The sequence below is a fragment of the Poecilia reticulata genome, chromosome 22 (genome assembly GCF_904066995.2).
Source record: "Poecilia reticulata chromosome 22, P_reticulata-male-v2, whole genome shotgun sequence".
Taxonomy (NCBI): Eukaryota; Metazoa; Chordata; class Actinopteri; order Cyprinodontiformes; family Poeciliidae; genus Poecilia; species Poecilia reticulata.
Genome location: NC_088851.1, coordinates 5,403,817 through 5,421,402, shown reverse-complemented (window position 1 = coordinate 5,421,402; position 17,586 = coordinate 5,403,817). Strand labels below are relative to the sequence as shown.

Here is a 17,586-nt window from a genome sequence, read left to right as displayed (position 1 = left end):
TCGTGTCAGATTTATGGCACGGAGTTCAAAGCAAATTAAAGTGCTGCTGTTTCCTGATGTATTTAATCTTTAATATGAAATGAGTCAGCAGAAAAACTCATCAATATGCAGAAAGGGTCCCACAGAGTTTAAGTAGCACTCCAGTTGTCCTAGCAGCTATCGCCCGGTCAGAATCAGTGGAGAAGTGAAAGAAACACTCTGGTCCTGACAACTCTGATCATCGGGGTTTTTTTATTATTATTATTGATCACGATGTCTTGTGTAAAAAAATTTTTTATCTTCTGTTGAGAAAAACTTTATGATGCGTGATGTTAAGCAGCATCCTTCCAAATATTCTCATATTTAGAAGGATTGTTGCTCGTAAGTCGCACAATAAAGTTTTCCTCTTTTTTTTACGTTTGAAGTTAAATAAATAAAATCATTGTAGTTTATGAATATCCAAATCTTAAGATTCAAGTATGCCCATCTGTGTAAACAGCAAGATTTTTTTCTTGTAGAAATGCACCGATCAGAATTTGTGGCCAAATATTCTTTTGATTTTATCTCTATGCTTCCTCAGATTTCATATTTGAAAATAGCTAGCTAAGTCTCCTCTCTATCGTACCAACTTCCACAACAAGAGCGTTTTTCTTATCTATCTTGGTAATTGTCTTTGCGCCGCAGGAAGCTATAAATGAGATGAACGATGAGCTGCAGGAGAACGCCAGAGAAACGGAGCTGGAGCTCAGGGAGATGTTGGACTTGGGAGCGGCCAGAGTCCGTGAGGCTGAGAAACGAGTCGAGGCGGCACAGGAAACCGTGGCGGATTACCAGCAGACCATCAAGAAGTACCGAGAGCTGACCGCTCACCTGCAGGTGCACATACACATCTGATCGTGTATGTGCACCTGCACATACACGATCAGCACCTGGTGTTTTCTGAAGTGTATCCGGCTCACTCTTTTGTCACACGCCTTGTATGCACTGAGTATCTGGGATTTGTTGCAGGAGGTGAACAGAGAGCTGACCAGCCAGCAGGAGGCCTCAGCGGAGCTGCAGCAGCAGCCGCCAGCAGAGATGTTTGACTTCAAGATTAAGTTTGCGGAGACAAAAGCTTACGCCAAGGTCAGTTCATTTGGTACGAGCAAGAGGAGGCTACCGGCGACTCCACTTCATACCCGTTCACGTAAAGTGTGGTTGTTCTTTCAGGCCATCGAGATGGAGCTGAGGAAGATGGAGGTGGCTCAGGCCAACAGACACGTGTCTCTGCTGACCTCCTTTATGCCTGAATCCTTCCTTCGACATGGGGGAGACCATGACTGCATCCTGGTCCTGCTGCTCATCCCCAGACTCATTCACAAGGTAGACTGCTCATTGTCAGAGTGCAGCTGAGGCACTTTAGGTAGAGACACATCAAGAACACAGTAGGGACTTCATCACAAATGTTGGAGTGCAAAAGATCTCCAATGGTTTTAAAGGTGTATGAAACGTCTGTTGTGAGATTGTGGTGTTTCTTTGCATGAGTGACAAAGTACGAGCTTTCAGCATATGGCATAGAGAGCCGCCGTAGGGGCCATTATGTATTCAACGCTACACTTATACACGAGAGTATAGGCTACACCTTCCTCAGAAGGGTCTTTAGAGACCCTCTGAGGAAAGTCTGATTTCCTTAGAAAATGGGACAAAGCTTCCTGCCAAAGCTACACCCTAATCTTTCCCACATCATGGTCTCACTGCTGCAAGTTGCCTAACTCATTGCAATGTTTTTGGCTCCATGGCAGCTACAGTATATGCCTGCAACCAGTATGTCTCACAGCAGCTGAGACAAACGCCATGTTCTTACTCCTTGGACATAGAAATTGGTCTGTGTTGAATTTGCCAGGTAACAGGGCTCCCAGCTGGAGAGTGTGCCCACAACTCCAAATTGCATATAAACATTTGCATTCTGGAAGCTGAGGGAAGTTGCTGCTTAGTCAGTCTGGAGCTCAAATGCAAAATATATTTGCCACGCTGTCTCAAGAGAATTGAAACAAGTACTGTCCAGCAAAGTCTTGGACACCCAGGAGAGGGATCTCTAAGCCTGTCAATCTGAATCCAGTGTGTAGGAAGGAGGAACCATATATGTGTGTGTGCTGAAACCATCTCTGTTTGTCCATCTTCAGGCTGAGCTGATCAGCAAACAAGCGCAGGAGAAGTTTGACCTGAATGAAAACTGTGTGGAGCGAGTCGGCCTGAAGGGCGGCGTCGGTGAGCAGCTGAGCTTCGCAGGCGGTCTTGTCTACTCTCTCAGCCTGCTGCAAGCCACTCTCCACAAATACGAGCAGTAAGTTTCACTGCAGAGACGCAGATAGGAGTTTAAAATGGAGCTCACAGTCGGTCCCTCCATCAAACACAGTGAACACCTTTACATTCTTGTTCCCATTATGCTTTTTACGTAACCCTTTGAAATACTGTACATCTGCTGCAACAACCTTCTCCTTGGGTCTGTTTGCCAGAGCTTTGTCTCAGTGCAGCGTAGAGATCTACAAGAAGGTGGGCTCTTTGTACCCAGAGATGAGTGTTCATGAGCGCTCTTTGGATTTCCTCATTGACCTGCTGCACAAAGACCAGCTGGACGAGACGGTCAACGTGGAGCCGCTCACCAAGGCCATAAAATACTATCAGGTGTGCAGCATTATGTTCCACATTGCTAAAAAAGTGTCTCCTTTACCCAATAAGACATTGCAATGCGTCTTTTTCTCATTTTTTTAATATTACTATGTTGACAGGAATATTTGTTTAATATTTTTCATTCATTAGCACTTGTACAGCATCCATCTGGCAGATCAAAGTGAGGACTGCACTATGCAGCTGGCTGATCACATCAGAGTGAGTAAAAACACGACTAATCTGTCAACAGAAACAACTAAAACCACATCCCTCCCTCCCTGTTTTATTATTGCTACACGTTTCCTTTATTTCCTGGAACAGCACTAGAAGTCTGTTAAGGTTTAGGTTAGGATGTTCATCCAATGGCTTGCTCTCATGTGCAGTTCACCCAGAGTGCCTTGGACTGCATGGCAGTGGAGGTGGGCCGCCTGCGGGCGTTCCTGCACACGGGTCAGGAGAAGGCTGACCTGGCTGTGCTGCTGAAGGATTTGGAGACTTCCTGTAGCGACATCAGGCAGTTCTGTAAGAAGATTCGCCGCAGAATGCCAGGAACAGATGCACCCGGCATCCCTGCCGCACTTAACTTCGGACCACAGGTAACCATGGGAACCACGAGTTTTAAACTGCTACTCTGGTCGCCGTCACCGTGTCGGGCACATCAACTCCTAACTTATCAACTTCTTCCATAGTGCAGAGATATTGAGAAGTCATGTTAGGAATGATCAAAAGGCACTAAAATATAAACATCCCCCAGCTGTAATCCAGGATTTCAGGGGCTCATGGCTCTATTTAGATAGAAGCAAGCAGATCGGATAAGATACAGAGGTTTTCAAATTGCTGTTCTCTTTTGACCGATTCTGCCCTGCAGGTGTCCGACACGCTCTCAGACTGCAGAAAACACCTGACCTGGGTGGTGGCGGTGCTGCAGGAAGTGGCTGCTGCTGGAGCTCAGATGATGTCTCCTCTCGGCGAACAGGACGGGCTGGCGGCAGTCAAACTGGAGGATGTGGCGTTCAAGGCTGCAGAACAGGTGACACACCAGTTCCTCTTGTTTTTTCTGGGAGCAAATTGAGCAAACCCACTCAAAGGAAATAACTAGAAGTTGAACTGCAAGCTGTTACAAAAGGACTCAAAGCCCTTTTTGGCAAGTCCAACCCAATTTCACACCATCCTAGTAAATGCTGGCTCTCCCCCAGAGCGAGAAAGACACATACATAATTGTGCTGCAATATTTTTAGCCTCACAACTCCATCAGGGTTTCCCCTAGAAAACTTGCTAAACCCAGTGGTTGAGTGCCAGGTCAGTCATCCAGCGTCCCGCAGTGTTTTTGAGTTAAAAAATGTTTAAAGTTGACAGGAAATTTGAAAATATCACTTGATAATTATGTGTTATTGAAAGATTGGAAGATTAATATCTGAACAATAACTATACAGTCTTAAAAAACGCAAACATTTTAAAACAGACTAAAAAAACATAGCAATGCTAAGCCTGGTGGGGCACAAATAAAGCCTGGTGGCCCACCAGGCTTAAAATACACTGGGGGAAACCCTGACCATAATTATTAGGAAATGCCCAAGACCAATAAGGGTAGATAAAAAGAAAGTACTTGAGAATGTTGTTTTAACTTAGAGGCGTCACATTGCTTTGTAAAGCCTTTTATAAAGAATTATGAACTTATTTCATTCTAAAATCATAATGATTGTCCTGAACTATGTGTCAAAATGTGATTTAATTCAAACTTTACATGTGGATTTGTGTCCAATTAGTCCAAAAAGATCCGAAATCTCAGCGTAAATTCAGAACTTCTGAAAAACTTGAGTGAAAGTCTATCATCTACAGTGTATCAGATATTTTGGTTCATTTTACTTCTTATTTGAAAGGCAGGTTATGTTTTTCATTGATTCATCCAAAAGGCATCCCAAATTCATCCATTCATCTCAGAGCTTAAATGGCACATAAAGAGTTTGTGAATCTATAGATGTCAGAACTATCATAAAACAAGAAGACCCTTATTGGTAAAACTCTTCAAATCTGGTTTTATTATAAGTTCCTACATGCCTTCATTTCTTATAAAGGTTAGTTGTTCTCTGTATAAATACAAGATGTCGCCGGGTTTAATGGCCGACTTGTTGGAAGGAGTTGTATTCTGATGGTGGGTTTAAACCTTATCTTTGCAGATCTATGGATCTCAGGGCGCCAACCCCTACGAGTGTCTGCGACAGTCCTGTAGCATTGTCATAGCAACCATGAATAAAATGGCTACTGCCATGCAGGAGGGGGAGTATGACTCAGACAAGCCCCAAAGCAAGGTAACTGTGAAGGATTTTCTTGGTGTGAAGCTATTGTGCAGATGTGTCTCCGTTGTGAAAACGCCTCAAAGCGGATTGGAAGGGTTTTTATGCGGTGCGTGTTTTCTGAACGCGGAATACTAGTTTTATTTCTGTCTGCCCGTCATCCCACAGAACCCTCCACCGGTGGATCTGCGAGCTGGAGCTCTTCGAGCCGAAATCACAGACGCCGAAGGTCTGGGCCTGAAGCTGGAGGACAGAGAAACGGTCATCAAAGAGCTGAAGAAGTCTCTAAAGATCAAGGTGGAGAAACGTGGCTAAATGTGTTCAACGTCTAATGAAAACATTTATCATGAGCACAAATGGTTTATTGTTCGGGAAGATCGTTCAACTTATAATAATAATAATAATAATACATTTTATTTCAAAGGCGCCTTTCTGGCACTCAAGGACACCGTACAATAATAAAAAAACTGTGACAGAAACAAATAAAATGTAACAAGTAAAAGTAGATAAAAATAAATAAAACAAAACAATGTATCTATATAAAAACTATGTAAAATCAGGCAAACCAATTGTGTCATGTGGAAAAGGCAGATCTAAAAAGGTGTGTTTTGAGTTCGGTTTTAAAATTTGATAATGACTTTATGTTTCTAAGGTATGGTGGTAATGAGTTCCATAGTTGGGGAGCAGAGCGACTGAAAGCTCTGCTCCCCATGGTGGTGAGACGGGCAGAGGGGACAGTGAAATGGATTGAGGAGGATGATCTGAGGGAGCGAGAGGGAATGGCAATATGAATAAGATTTGAAAGATATGGTGGGGAGAGATTGTAAAGGGCCTTGAAAGTGTACAGAAGAATTTTGTAATCTATGCGGAACTTGGTGGGCAGCCAATGGAGTCTTTGCAGGACAGGAGTGATGTGGTGCATGGATGGGGTTTTGGTAATGATACGGGCAGCTGAATTCTGGACCAGTTGGAGCTTATGAAGAGATTTCTGGGTGAGACCAAACAGAAGGGAGTTGCAGTAGTCCAGGCGTGATGTCACAAGACAGTGAACAAGGATGGCAGTGGAATGGGGAGTAAGGGAGGGCGGAGGCGGTTGATGTTGCGTAGGTGAAAATAAGCCGAGCGGGTTATGTTATTAATATGAGACTGGAAAGACAGGTGCTGTCAAGGATGACACCCAGACTCTTTACCTGAGGGGAGGGAGAAACGGGACAGTTATCAATTACAAGACTGAAGCTTTTGATTTTGGCCAGAGTAGATTTGGTACCAATGAGAAGAACCTCTGTTTTATCACTGTTAAGCTGAAGCAGATTTGAGGAGAACCAGGATTTTATTTCAGTCAAGCAGTCAGTAAGCGAAGATGGTGGGAGGTTGGAGGCGGGCTTACTGGAAACATAGAGATGGGTGTCATCCGCATAACAGTGGAATCAATGCATACTTGCGGAAAATATTGCCAAGGGGAAGGAGATAAATAATGAAGAGAGGGGCCCTAAGACAGATCCCTGTGGAACTCCTGATGTGACAGAGGAAGGCTGGGAAGAGAAGGTTTTGATCCGAATGAACTGAGTGCGGCCAGAGAGATATGATTTAAACCAGTTTAGAGGAGTCTGAGTGATGCCAATAGAGGAAAGTCTGTTGAGTAGGGTGGTATGGCAGATAGTGTCAAACGCTGCACTCAAATCAAGTAGGATGAGAATGGACAGCAAGCCGGAGTCAGCTGCCATAAGGAGGTCATTGGTGATTTTAATGAGAGCTGTTTCTGTACTATGGAGGGGACGAAAACCAGACTGAAACAGTTCATACAGGTTATTGTTGGATAAATAAGTGTGAAGTTGGGATGCTACTACCTTCTCAAGAATTTTGGAGATGAAAGGCAAGTTGGAGATAGGACGGAAATTATTCAGATTATAGTGATCAGCACCAGGTTTTTTTAAGATAGGGGTTATGGCAGCATTTTAAATGAAGCAGGAACTGTTCCAGTGGAGAGAGAGGAGTGAATAATGGCAGAGATAAGAGGGAGTATGGATGGGGCACAGGCTTTAACCAGGACTGTGGAAGGGGGTCAAGCAGACAGGTGGACGACTTGGATTGTGTATAAGGGTTGTAATTTCTGATGTTGTTGGGAGCTGGAAGGAAGAGAAGGAGTGGGCTGGAGGAGAAGTTCAAGAGTAGGACAGGGGGAGGGTTGTGAGCTGAGATGCTGGTGGATCTTAAGAATTTTACTGTCAAAAAATGACATGAGGGAATTACAAAAATCAGTTGAACACAATATGAAGGTAGAGAGTCCGGAACTTGAATGATGTTCTTATAAAGTGAGAATATTGACTTGGTGGAGCCTTCATTTGAACAGATTAAACCAGTGTAGTAAAGGATTTGGCTTGAGTGATACAGTCCTTATAATGTATATGTGATTTTTGTAAATGTCTTTATGAACAACTAGTCCAGTTTTCCGGTGGAGCCTCTCAAGTTGCCGTCCTTTGGCCTTCATGAGCCGAAGTTCAGGAGTAAACCAGGGGGCAGAACGAGCAAAGAAACAGATCTGGTTTTTAACGGAGCAAGAGAGTTGAGTATTGAGTGAAGACCAGTGTTGTAATGTGAGACCAGGTCATCAAGGGTGGTTGAATTTAGAGTTGAGTATATATTGTCCATGAGTGAATTGACGCCAAAGGAGAGAGAATTTAAATTAATATCCTTAATGTTACGGAAGGAGATAAGACGGGAAAGCTTAGTGATTGAGAGAGGGAGACAATATTAAATGAGAGGAGGAAATGGTCAGTTATGGCAAGTTCATCAGCTGTACAATCAGAGGGGGAAACACCAGAACAACAGACTAGATCCAGGACATGACCCCTAGAATGAGTGGGACATTGATGAACTGCTGGGAGACCAAAGCTCTGGAGGCAGGATGAAAGTCTTTAGTCAGAGAACTATTGCCATCGTCCATGTGAATATTGAAATCACCCAATACTATGATGTTTGGTGAGAGGGTTGACAGGTGAGTGAGAAGGCAGCAAAGTCATTCAGAAAGTCACTGTTAGTTTTCGGGGGGCGGTAGATGGTTGTGATGATGGTGGGGGTAGGTCAGAGAGCTGACACACAGTTGATTCAAACGAAGAGAAGGTGGGAGCAGACAACGGCGAGACTTTCCACTTCTCGCGGTGAATTATCGCGAGACCTCCTCCCCGGCCGGTGCCACGGGGTTGACAGATGTAAACAAACCCCGGTGGAGTAGAATCATTGAGCTGAGAAAAGTCATCAGGTTGTTGCCAAGTCTCAGTCAAGCATAGAAAGTCAAACTTACGGTCAGTGAGGAGATCCTGGATGAGATGTCCCTTGCCCGTGAGTGAGCGGATGTTAAGCAGACCGAAGTTTACAGAGGGTATCAGACTTTGCAGGAGTGTTAGCTGACCGGGCTAGGCAAGCTAGCACGCTGCGGTCAACAACCCGGTTGGAAGCACGCCGGAGACGACGAGAGGTAGACCAGATGGATTGTATGGGTTTCGACGTGTCCTCTTGGAAGTTCCGACGAGACCCGCGGTGGATGTATTTCCGGCGTGGTAGGAAAGTTGCATCCGAGATGAGTAGTGAAGCAGGGGGAAGTGCAGGTAGATGAAACCGCAGCCGGAGGAGCTCAGCAGCAGAATACTGGATCTGACCTGTAACAGGTTGTTGAAAGAGTGCCAGGAGAGTCCAGAAAAGCACAGCCAGATATTATCCTGCTAGTTGGCATTGTAGAAGAGGAGTCGGCAGCCTGGACAGGTGAGCAGCGACAGGTAAGACTCAGGTAGTAGATGAGAGCAGGAGAGTGGAAGCTAGTCCATGTACACACGCAGTGTTGTCAAAAACGGCGATTTAGCTGAACAGACAAAAGTTAGTCAGCCTGAGTAGTGCAGTCCATTAGGTCACAAGACCATAAACTAAGTTAATCTAACCGGCGAGCAGCGGCAGCAAGTCGCGCCAGCGTTCACTCCAAAACCGGAAACCAATTGAGTTATGACTGCATTGGATTAAAATGTAAGAAAATGTAAGAAAAAATTAGCTTCATTTTCTCATAGTGGCTCAAAAATGAACCAACATGAACTTAAACCAATTAAAATTTCTTCCAAAAAAAAGGATGCATAATATTGAGTTAGTATGTATAATTTTCACTCTGTGTGCTTCAGAAAAAATCCGACAAAATCAAACTTAGGCACTAAATTCTTGTTTGTAAACTTTCACTGAAGTTACGTTTTAAATATTAACTCAATTGTGGGGTAAAGACGACATCAAAGGCATCAATGAATCACCAATTTCATTGAAACCGTTGTAAGTCACCAGGCAGAGACCTGCACCGTCATGACGCTGTGTGACGTTTAGGGAGAAGAGCTGAGTGAGGCGAACATCCGTCTCAGTCTGCTGGAAAAGAAGCTGGACAGCTCGTCCAGACGCCGACGAGCGCGTCGAGAAAATCCAGACCCGGCTGGACGAGGCCCGACCCTGCTGAAGAAGAAGGAGAGTAATTATGGTTTCACAGTGAGAATAAACCCGAGAGCGAGAAGAGGTCTACAGCTTTGCACCGTGTCCCCCTCTGCAGGGAGTTTGAGGAGACCATGGACGCCCTGCAGGCGGACATCGATCAGCTGGAGTCTGAGAAAACGGAGCTGAAGCAGCGAATCAACAGCAGTCGAAGATGACCGCGGACGGACTGAGAGGCAGCAGCCCGTCAGGAATCGCTTCCATGGTCTCAGGAATAGCTGGAGGTGAGTGAGATCAGAAAAAAAACTGCAAAAAAACCCCCAAATCTGTCCTCATTACTGTAACAGCCGTCTCTGTCACAATCTAACACAGTTAATCTGTGAAGTATTTTGATTACAAGCAAGAAATAACATGTTTCTCCTTTCTGATCTTGTTCTTTTACCTTCTGATTGATGTACTTTATTCCTGACTGCATTGGATTAAAATGTAAGAAAAATTAGCTTCATTTTCTCATAGTGGCTCAAAAATGAACCAACATGAACTTAAACCAATTAAAATTTCTTCCAAAAAAAAGGATGCATAATATTGAGTTAGTATGTATAATTTTCACTCTGTGTGCTTCAGAAAAAATCCGACAAAATCAAACTTAGGCACTAAATTCTTGTTTGTAAACTTTCACTGAAGTTACGTTTTAAATATTAACTCAATTGTGGGGTAAAGACGACATCAAAGGCATCAATGAATCACCAATTTCATTGAAACCGTGTAAGTCACCAGGCAGAGACCTGCACCGTCATGACGCTGTGTGACGTTTCAGGGAGAAGAGCTGAGTGAGGCGAACATCCGTCTCAGTCTGCTGGAAAAGAAGCTGGACAGCTCGTCCAAAGACGCCGACGAGCGCGTCGAGAAAATCCAGACCCGGCTGGACGAGGCCCAGACCCTGCTGAAGAAGAAGGAGAAGTAATTATGGTTTCACAAGTGAGATAAACCCCGAGAGCGAGAGAGAGGTCTACAGCTTTGCCACCGTGTCCCCCTCTGCAGGGAGTTTGAGGAGACCATGGACGCCCTGCAGGCGGACATCGATCAGCTGGAGTCTGAGAAAACGGAGCTGAAGCAGCGAATCAACAGCCAGTCGAAGATGACCGCGGACGGACTGAGAGGCAGCAGCCCGTCAGGAATCGCTTCCATGGTCTCAGGAATAGCTGGAGGTGAGTGAGATCAGAAAAAAACTGCAAAAAAAACCCCCAAATCTGTCCTCATTACTGTAACAGCCGTCTCTGTCACAATCTAACACAGTTAATCTGTGAAGTATTTTGATTACAAGCAAGAAATAACATGTTTCTCCTTTCTGATCTTGTTCTTTTACCTTCTGATTGATGTACTTTATTCCTCAGAGGAACTAAAAGGTATCCGTCTGCTTGCATCTGATGTGATTCTGCATGATGTAGAGTTTGTTGTTGTCACAGGGCTGAGTTTCATCAATGTAAAATGCATGTTTTATGTCATTGGGGCTTTAAAGAGCTGAAAGTATTTAAAGTTAAAGTAGATGAAGATTATATATCTACACTGTGTGTATTTCAGCGTTTTTTATTCTTGCTTTACCATTTGCTCTTGGCTATTATAGTTGGATGACATAAACCGCTAATTTTTTGTACATGTACCTTCTTCATTGGTAAATAAATTGCTTATATAGCAAAAGTTAATCCAGATTAACGTAATCACAAAAACCTCATGTCTGCTGTGTTTTAGTCTTAAAACAGACCGATAGCATCATTTGCATGTTGCTGTTAGCATTAATGACGACATGGCAGCAGATATCACTCTGGATCAGAAGGACTGAATGGTTGGTTTAAAAGGTAGAGATGCTGGAAATTAGTTTTTCATTATGTCAACCTTAGTTAGAGGCAAAGTAACATGATTTTCCGCAGAAGTCCAAACCATGTTAAGAGTCCACTAAGACTGCAACTAAATCATAGATGTATTAAATGTAGACCGCTTGTCCTGTCTTTAGCCTGTTTGGGACATGTTTAAGAAAGACTGTCCAGAGAAAAATGGTGTGCACCATCCTGAGGCCAACCAAGAGATTCACTCGTAATTTGACGTAAAACACAGACTGGAATAGAGAAGTCTATACTGTAAATACTAAAGCTTTGCATTTGCTCAAAGTGTGTTTGATTAGAAGCCTTTGAGACGTTTGTGAGGTTCAGTATACAGTGGAAACCTCTAACAAAAATGTTACGACCCCGACTGAGCTGTACACAAAATCGTATTCATCCAATCAGATCGATAGGATAAATTGTTGTTACCATGGAGGTGTGTCGTCGTTTTTATTTCCAAGTTTGAGCTTTAGTTTTTGGAACTAAATTAAGATCTGTGTTTGCATTATGATGAAGTATCTCTTTCAGTTTAGTGTTGGATGGATGTTATATCCAGAAGTATCCTATAAAACATCGGCACAAAGACCTACATACATTCAATGTTAGAACAGCAGCTTTACCTAATTGGCCCATAAGAACCAACAACCAGCATGCATTCAATGTTAAAACTGTGAGATTTGGTTGAACGATTAGGTAAAAATAAGCATCCTAAAGGCAGAGTGAAGCTACCATCCATACCTTCTTCCATGTCACAGCCAGTCTTCCTTTTGTCCTCCTCAGGCAACATGATGGCCGGAGTCGGCCCGGGCTCCGGCGTCCAGGTGATCGACTCCCCCCTGCTGAGTCAGCAGATCGAAGCCCAGCGGCTCTGCATCAAACACCTGAAGAACGAGAACAACCGACTGAAGGTGAGGACGGAACTCTAAGCCGCCCAAAGCGATCCGCACGGCGGCGTCTTTAATCTTCGTGTGTGCGCTCCTCCTCCCGGCAGGCGGAGAAGATGCGCACCCAGCTCGCCTCTCTGCCGCCGCTCAACATAACCAAGCTTCCCTCCAAGGAGGGACGACCTGAAGTGCTCTCCAGCGCCCTCTACCGCAAAACCGACCAGCTCCTCGAGACTTTGCTGCAGATGAGCGCCAACGTCAAGGTGGTGGACATCACTGGAAAATCCCCGGGTCAGTAGAGCGAGTGGAGGAAGTTAGATGACTGGTTTTCTTCTCCTCTCATCAATACTACTGATATTTTCTTTCACTCAGTAGCTGCGTTTCCATTGACCTTAAAATTGTACAAATTGGAATTACAAAAATAAATTAGCTAATTTCGAAAAACGTGTTGTGGCAATAGGATGTTTATCGGCTCTGTCAAAATTCGTATATTTAGCAAAACTGCGATGGAAACACTTTCTTCGCAACACGAGTCGTGATCAACAGACAGATGTTACTACTGGCGGAAAAGATGAAGAAGACGGCAGGAAGTGGTAGGAGGATGATGGCGCAGCATATTTTTTAAAATAACTTATTGCCTGAATAAACTTATTTATGTGTGATATTTAGCTGCATTCCTTATTTAATAGAAACACCACAATTGCAAAATTATGTTTTTTCAGCAATATTGACAAAGTTTTGAGTACATTTTTAATGGAAACGCAGCTACATTGTTGCAACAATCACAAGTTTACAGTGGTGGGTAGTGACTAGCTGCATTTATGAGTACATTTTGAAAAATTTTTTAAGAATAATAATTTTACTACGCCATACTTTTTACTTTTACTTGAATAAAACATCTTGAAGCAGTTCTACTTTTACTTGAGTAAAATGTTTGGCTATGCACGCCAATTTTAAGTTTCAGTGCATTTATTGAGATGTTTTGTGACAGGCCGCTCATTCTTGAATAGACACATGAGCTCATAAAAGGTATTTGTTGTTTATAATCTTTTAATGCTGTTATTCAACCATCAGATTGGTGCAGGGTTCAATTATGTCCAATCGGCTTTCAAGTGTTTCAGGAACTCCTGATTATGAATCCATGTAATTATTAAGTTATTGCACCTTCAACCGATACGCCTCTGGTCAGAGTCTGTCACTTTAAATAGATCCATGTGTCATTATCGCCTGAAATCATCGACTCTACTGAACTGACTGATGTACACAGTTCTTTGTGTGGAAGGAGAGGAACAGGTCGCTAACGTTGTGTTGTCCTACAGTGACACCTAGTGCTCAGCTGCTGGAACAGACGGCACGTCTTCAGTCCCTGAGAGAGACTCTGGACAAACTGAAGGTAAAAAAAACACTCTAAATATTTTTAGGATTAAAAAGAAAAAAATCATCAGTAGTTTCAACCAGCAAATCTTGTTCTCTGCTTCTGCTCAGGGTGAGGTAGCAGAGCATGTCGTCAATCTGCAGCCTGGAGCTCGAGTCTCGTCAGACTTTGCAACGTTCCCTTCAACCTCCTTTGTCAAGGTAGTCAACAAAAACATCAGACTGTTTCCGTTTCCATTACTAATGTGTGCAAAACTTCTGCCAATGTTACAAAAACAAAAACAACACAATTTTGCAATCGTGGCATTTCCATTAAATAAGAAACACAATTAAAATCACAAGTGGATAGGTTTATTCATGCATTAAGTGATTAAAAGTTTACCACTCTTACCACTTGCTGGTAAGAATCTTTTTTGCAAAATATACAAATTTCGATGCAACAGAAAAACCACCTCATCCAGGGAGCACAACTTTATGTTGAAAAATACTCAAAGTGTGGTGATAAAATAAGCCGTATTTTGAAATAAATATGGCGTTTCTACTGAGCAAAATTATTTTCGGAATTCGAATTTGTGCGATTTTTAGATCAACTGAAGTGCAGCTAGAGAACCTGCAGACCTGACCTCTGTATTATTCCGTTTCCAGGCGACCGAAGAGAAGCACTCCGACACGGTGCTGGTGGGTCGAGTCCTGGTGCCGTGTCCCCGCGGTCAGGAGCAGGTCCACCGCCTCGTTCTGTCCCAGTCCCAGCTGCAGAGAGTCCACAGTCTCCTGCAGACCTAAATGTTGCTTGACCCCTGTGACCCTGCCCTCCTCCGCCTGCTGCGGCACCACAAACACGCCACCATCAGTTTCTGCTCCCCCCTCCACCTCCAAACCGAGAGGAATCTACAGCCTTAAGTGGAAGGTTGAATGCTGAAAACGGGGAGGTACCTTCATGTTTGAGATGTTAGCAGCTCTGTTGTTACAAGTGGCATTTTTTATCTCAGCTTACTTGGATTTTATTTATGCAACACCAGGCTCGCTTCTGATGCCGCCCCGTTTTGGTGTCGGCTGTTTTAAATGAGGATGACAGAAATTTTTTTTTACAATTTGACAACTGGAACAATTTCAGGCCATTAGCAATATATCTAATGTTTTTTTTTTCTTTGGAGATATCATCAGCTTGTTCAGTGACTTCCGGGTCATAAAATGAAAAATCCCATTCTCTTCTGATCCGTAAACACACCATTTCTAAGCGCTAAATCATGTTGCAGACAACAATCTCCAGTGTGGAGGTCCCTCCTGAGTGAAGACTAAAAGTTTGTGTTTTTCAGTATTAGCACAAGGTGAGTGAAAATTAATTTGAATCACAGACATGTAAGAGGTTATTTAAAAAGGAAACTGGTTCACCGTGACACGTCTGATGTTCATTCAAACTGCAAGATGGCAAAATATTCAGCAGAGCCAAGTTTACCCCGTCTGTTATGCTGGATTTGGAAATGTTGGGAGCCATTTGGAAATATCAGGATCTCAGCAGGATCTACATTCATTGGCACATACACAGAGACTGGTGTTTTAGTAATGCTAGCCCATGCTAACAGCTAACATACGATGCTGTGACAGGCTAAGCTAATCATTTTGCCTTTATTTTGAAATATCACTATAATCTTTTGTGATCAGACAGCCGTCAGTTCAGCTTTTAATCTAAATTATTAATGATCACTCACGTCAACAAAGCTAGAAAAAAATACTTGTTTTGTATCTACGGACAGAGATTAGGACCATCTAGGGACAAAAAAGGGATTTTGACTTTTTTTTCCTTTGAATTCTGAATTCAAACTAAAGTCAGAATTCTCTTCTGCATGTATCTGACCATAGAGGCTCTCTCTCGTTGTCGGGTCGTAGTGTTACCAGAGATCAGAAATAGGCCTCAGCCTGATGGCCAACGACATCACGTTTGCTCAGTGGTGCGCCTCTATTAAATTTCGGGTTGATTCCATCCTGATGTGTAATCTGATGCATGAAGCCCAGACTCACAAACACCGTATTTACCAAGCTCTTCTCCGCTCCTGTGTGAATCCAGTAAAGCCGTGCAGAATATTAGGAAGCATTGTGCTCAGTTCTTAGCTTGACTATGAGAAGGGAAATTATGAGTTGTAAATGTCATTTTGTGTGTGTGTGTGAACATTAGAATTTGCACAACAGAACAAAGTCTTGCACATGTTTCAGTTACAAGCAGATGGAAGATTTGGTAACACTTTATTTGAAGGGGGGTGAATAAGACTGTCATGACACTGTCATAAATATGACAAAAGACCTGTCATGAACATGAATAAGTCTTCATGAATATTTATGACTGTTGTCATAAAGCGTCATTCGGTAAATTATGACACTTTTAATACAAAGTTTACCATCCATCCATCCATTTTCTGCCGCTTATCCGGGGTCGGGTCGCAGGGGCAGCAGCTTCAGAAAGGAGGCCCAGGCTTCCCTCTCTTCAGCTACTTCTTCCAGCTCCTCAGGGGGAACCCCAAGGCGTTCCCAGTCCAGCCGAGAAATATAGTCCCTCCAGCATGTCCTGGGTCTTCCCCGAGGCATCCTCCCGGTGGGACTTGCCCGGAACACCTCACCAGGGAGGCGTCCAGGAGGCATCCTGACCAGATGCCCGATCCACCTCAACTGGCTCCACTCGACATGGAGGAGCAGTGGCTCTACTCTGAGTCCCTCCCGGATGACCGAGCTTCTCTCTCTAAGGGAGAGCCCAGCCACCCTGCGGAGGAAACCCATTTCAGCCGCTTGTATTCGTGATCTCGTTCTTTCGGTCATGACCCAAAGCTCATGACCATAGATGAGGGTGGGAACGTAGATCGACCGGTAAATCGAGAGCTTCGCTTTTTGGCTCAGCTCTCTCTTCACCACGACGGACCGGTACAGCGCCCGCTTCATGGCAGACGCTGCCCCAATCCGCCTGCCGATCTACCGCTCCCTTCTTCCCTCATTCATGAACAAGATCCCAAGATACTTAAACTCCTTTACTTGAGGCAGGACGACCCCCCTGACCCGGAGAAGGCACTCTACCCTTTTCTGGCTTGAGACCATGGCCTCGGATTTGGAGGCACTGAGCCTCATCCCGGCCGCTTCACACTCGGCCGCGAACTGCTCCAGCGGTTGACATTATTCAAAATGTCTTTGTTATGACAACTTGACATTAACCAAGAAATCATTATTGTTTAAACTTTACCTTTAATAATATAAAGTTACCTAATTTTTAAAGTGCAATCAGAAATACTTTCATAACAAATTTATATCAGTAATGATTTCTTGGTTAATGTCAAGTTGTCATAACAAAGACATTTTGAATAATGTCAACTTTGTATTAAAAGTGTCATAATTTACCGAATGACTCTTTATGACAACAGTCATAAATATTCATGAAGGCTTATTCATGTTCATGACAGGAGTTATGTCATGTTTATGACGGTGTCATGTCAGTCTTATTCACCCCCCTCAAATAAAGTGTTACCGAGAATTTTAGCCATTATTCAAACGTTGGAGGAAAACCTTTGAGACTAAAGAATAACGTCAGTGGACACAGCCTGGCTACCGTCAGGTCGGGTTACGCTTCAGCCTCTGCGAGCAGCACCAGTTTCATCAATGAAAGCCCAGAAATGTTCACGTTCTAAAGACTGCGTCCGAGCCTTAAACCTGCAGCCATCATTCGCCTGCCTTCATTTTTTAAATTTAATTTAACCTTCTTGAAGGAAAACTACGATAATGTCTGCCAAAGAACGTTTCTTTTTTACCACCACGTCTGCCAAGGCTGAATCCGCACTAACATTTTTGCTAATTTATTTTCTGGCTGTTTCTGTTTACACACGACTGTCATTATTAACTTGAACGTTTATGAATTCGTTTAACGGGCATAGTGCATTTGTATGAAAGTATGTTGCGATGTTGTGTGGTGTAGTGAATCTGTAGCTTGTCCAGCTCGTCTCTTTGTCCCGTGTGGTTTCCTGCTGCTGCACAACCGATAACTGATCAATAAATCCTTCAAAGCTAATGTCGGCCTCTGTTGTTTTCACATTCTCAAAA

The 17,586-nt window shown here is 43.6% G+C and overlaps 1 protein-coding gene across 2 annotated transcripts in view; it reads left to right on the top strand.

Moving 5' to 3' along the window:
* The window catches only part of dctn1b (dynactin 1b), a 41,480-nt gene extending 23,926 nt beyond the window's left edge, over positions 1-17,554 (top strand). For both annotated transcript variants that reach the window (XM_008398831.3, XM_008398834.3), the window contains exons 14-31: positions 664-855; positions 988-1,104; positions 1,189-1,341; positions 2,142-2,302; positions 2,475-2,643; positions 2,779-2,847; positions 3,012-3,224; positions 3,497-3,658; positions 4,806-4,937; positions 5,091-5,219; positions 10,195-10,337; positions 10,419-10,585; positions 10,772-10,783; positions 12,035-12,162; positions 12,246-12,429; positions 13,458-13,531; positions 13,624-13,713; positions 14,158-17,554. In XM_008398831.3, coding sequence (XP_008397053.1) covers positions 664-855; positions 988-1,104; positions 1,189-1,341; positions 2,142-2,302; positions 2,475-2,643; positions 2,779-2,847; positions 3,012-3,224; positions 3,497-3,658; positions 4,806-4,937; positions 5,091-5,219; positions 10,195-10,337; positions 10,419-10,585; positions 10,772-10,783; positions 12,035-12,162; positions 12,246-12,429; positions 13,458-13,531; positions 13,624-13,713; positions 14,158-14,295 — 2,433 coding nt within the window. In that variant the 3' untranslated portion in view covers positions 14,296-17,554. The remainder of the gene's footprint in view (positions 1-663; positions 856-987; positions 1,105-1,188; positions 1,342-2,141; positions 2,303-2,474; positions 2,644-2,778; positions 2,848-3,011; positions 3,225-3,496; positions 3,659-4,805; positions 4,938-5,090; positions 5,220-10,194; positions 10,338-10,418; positions 10,586-10,771; positions 10,784-12,034; positions 12,163-12,245; positions 12,430-13,457; positions 13,532-13,623; positions 13,714-14,157) is intronic.
* Positions 17,555-17,586: the final 32 nt, after the last annotated feature.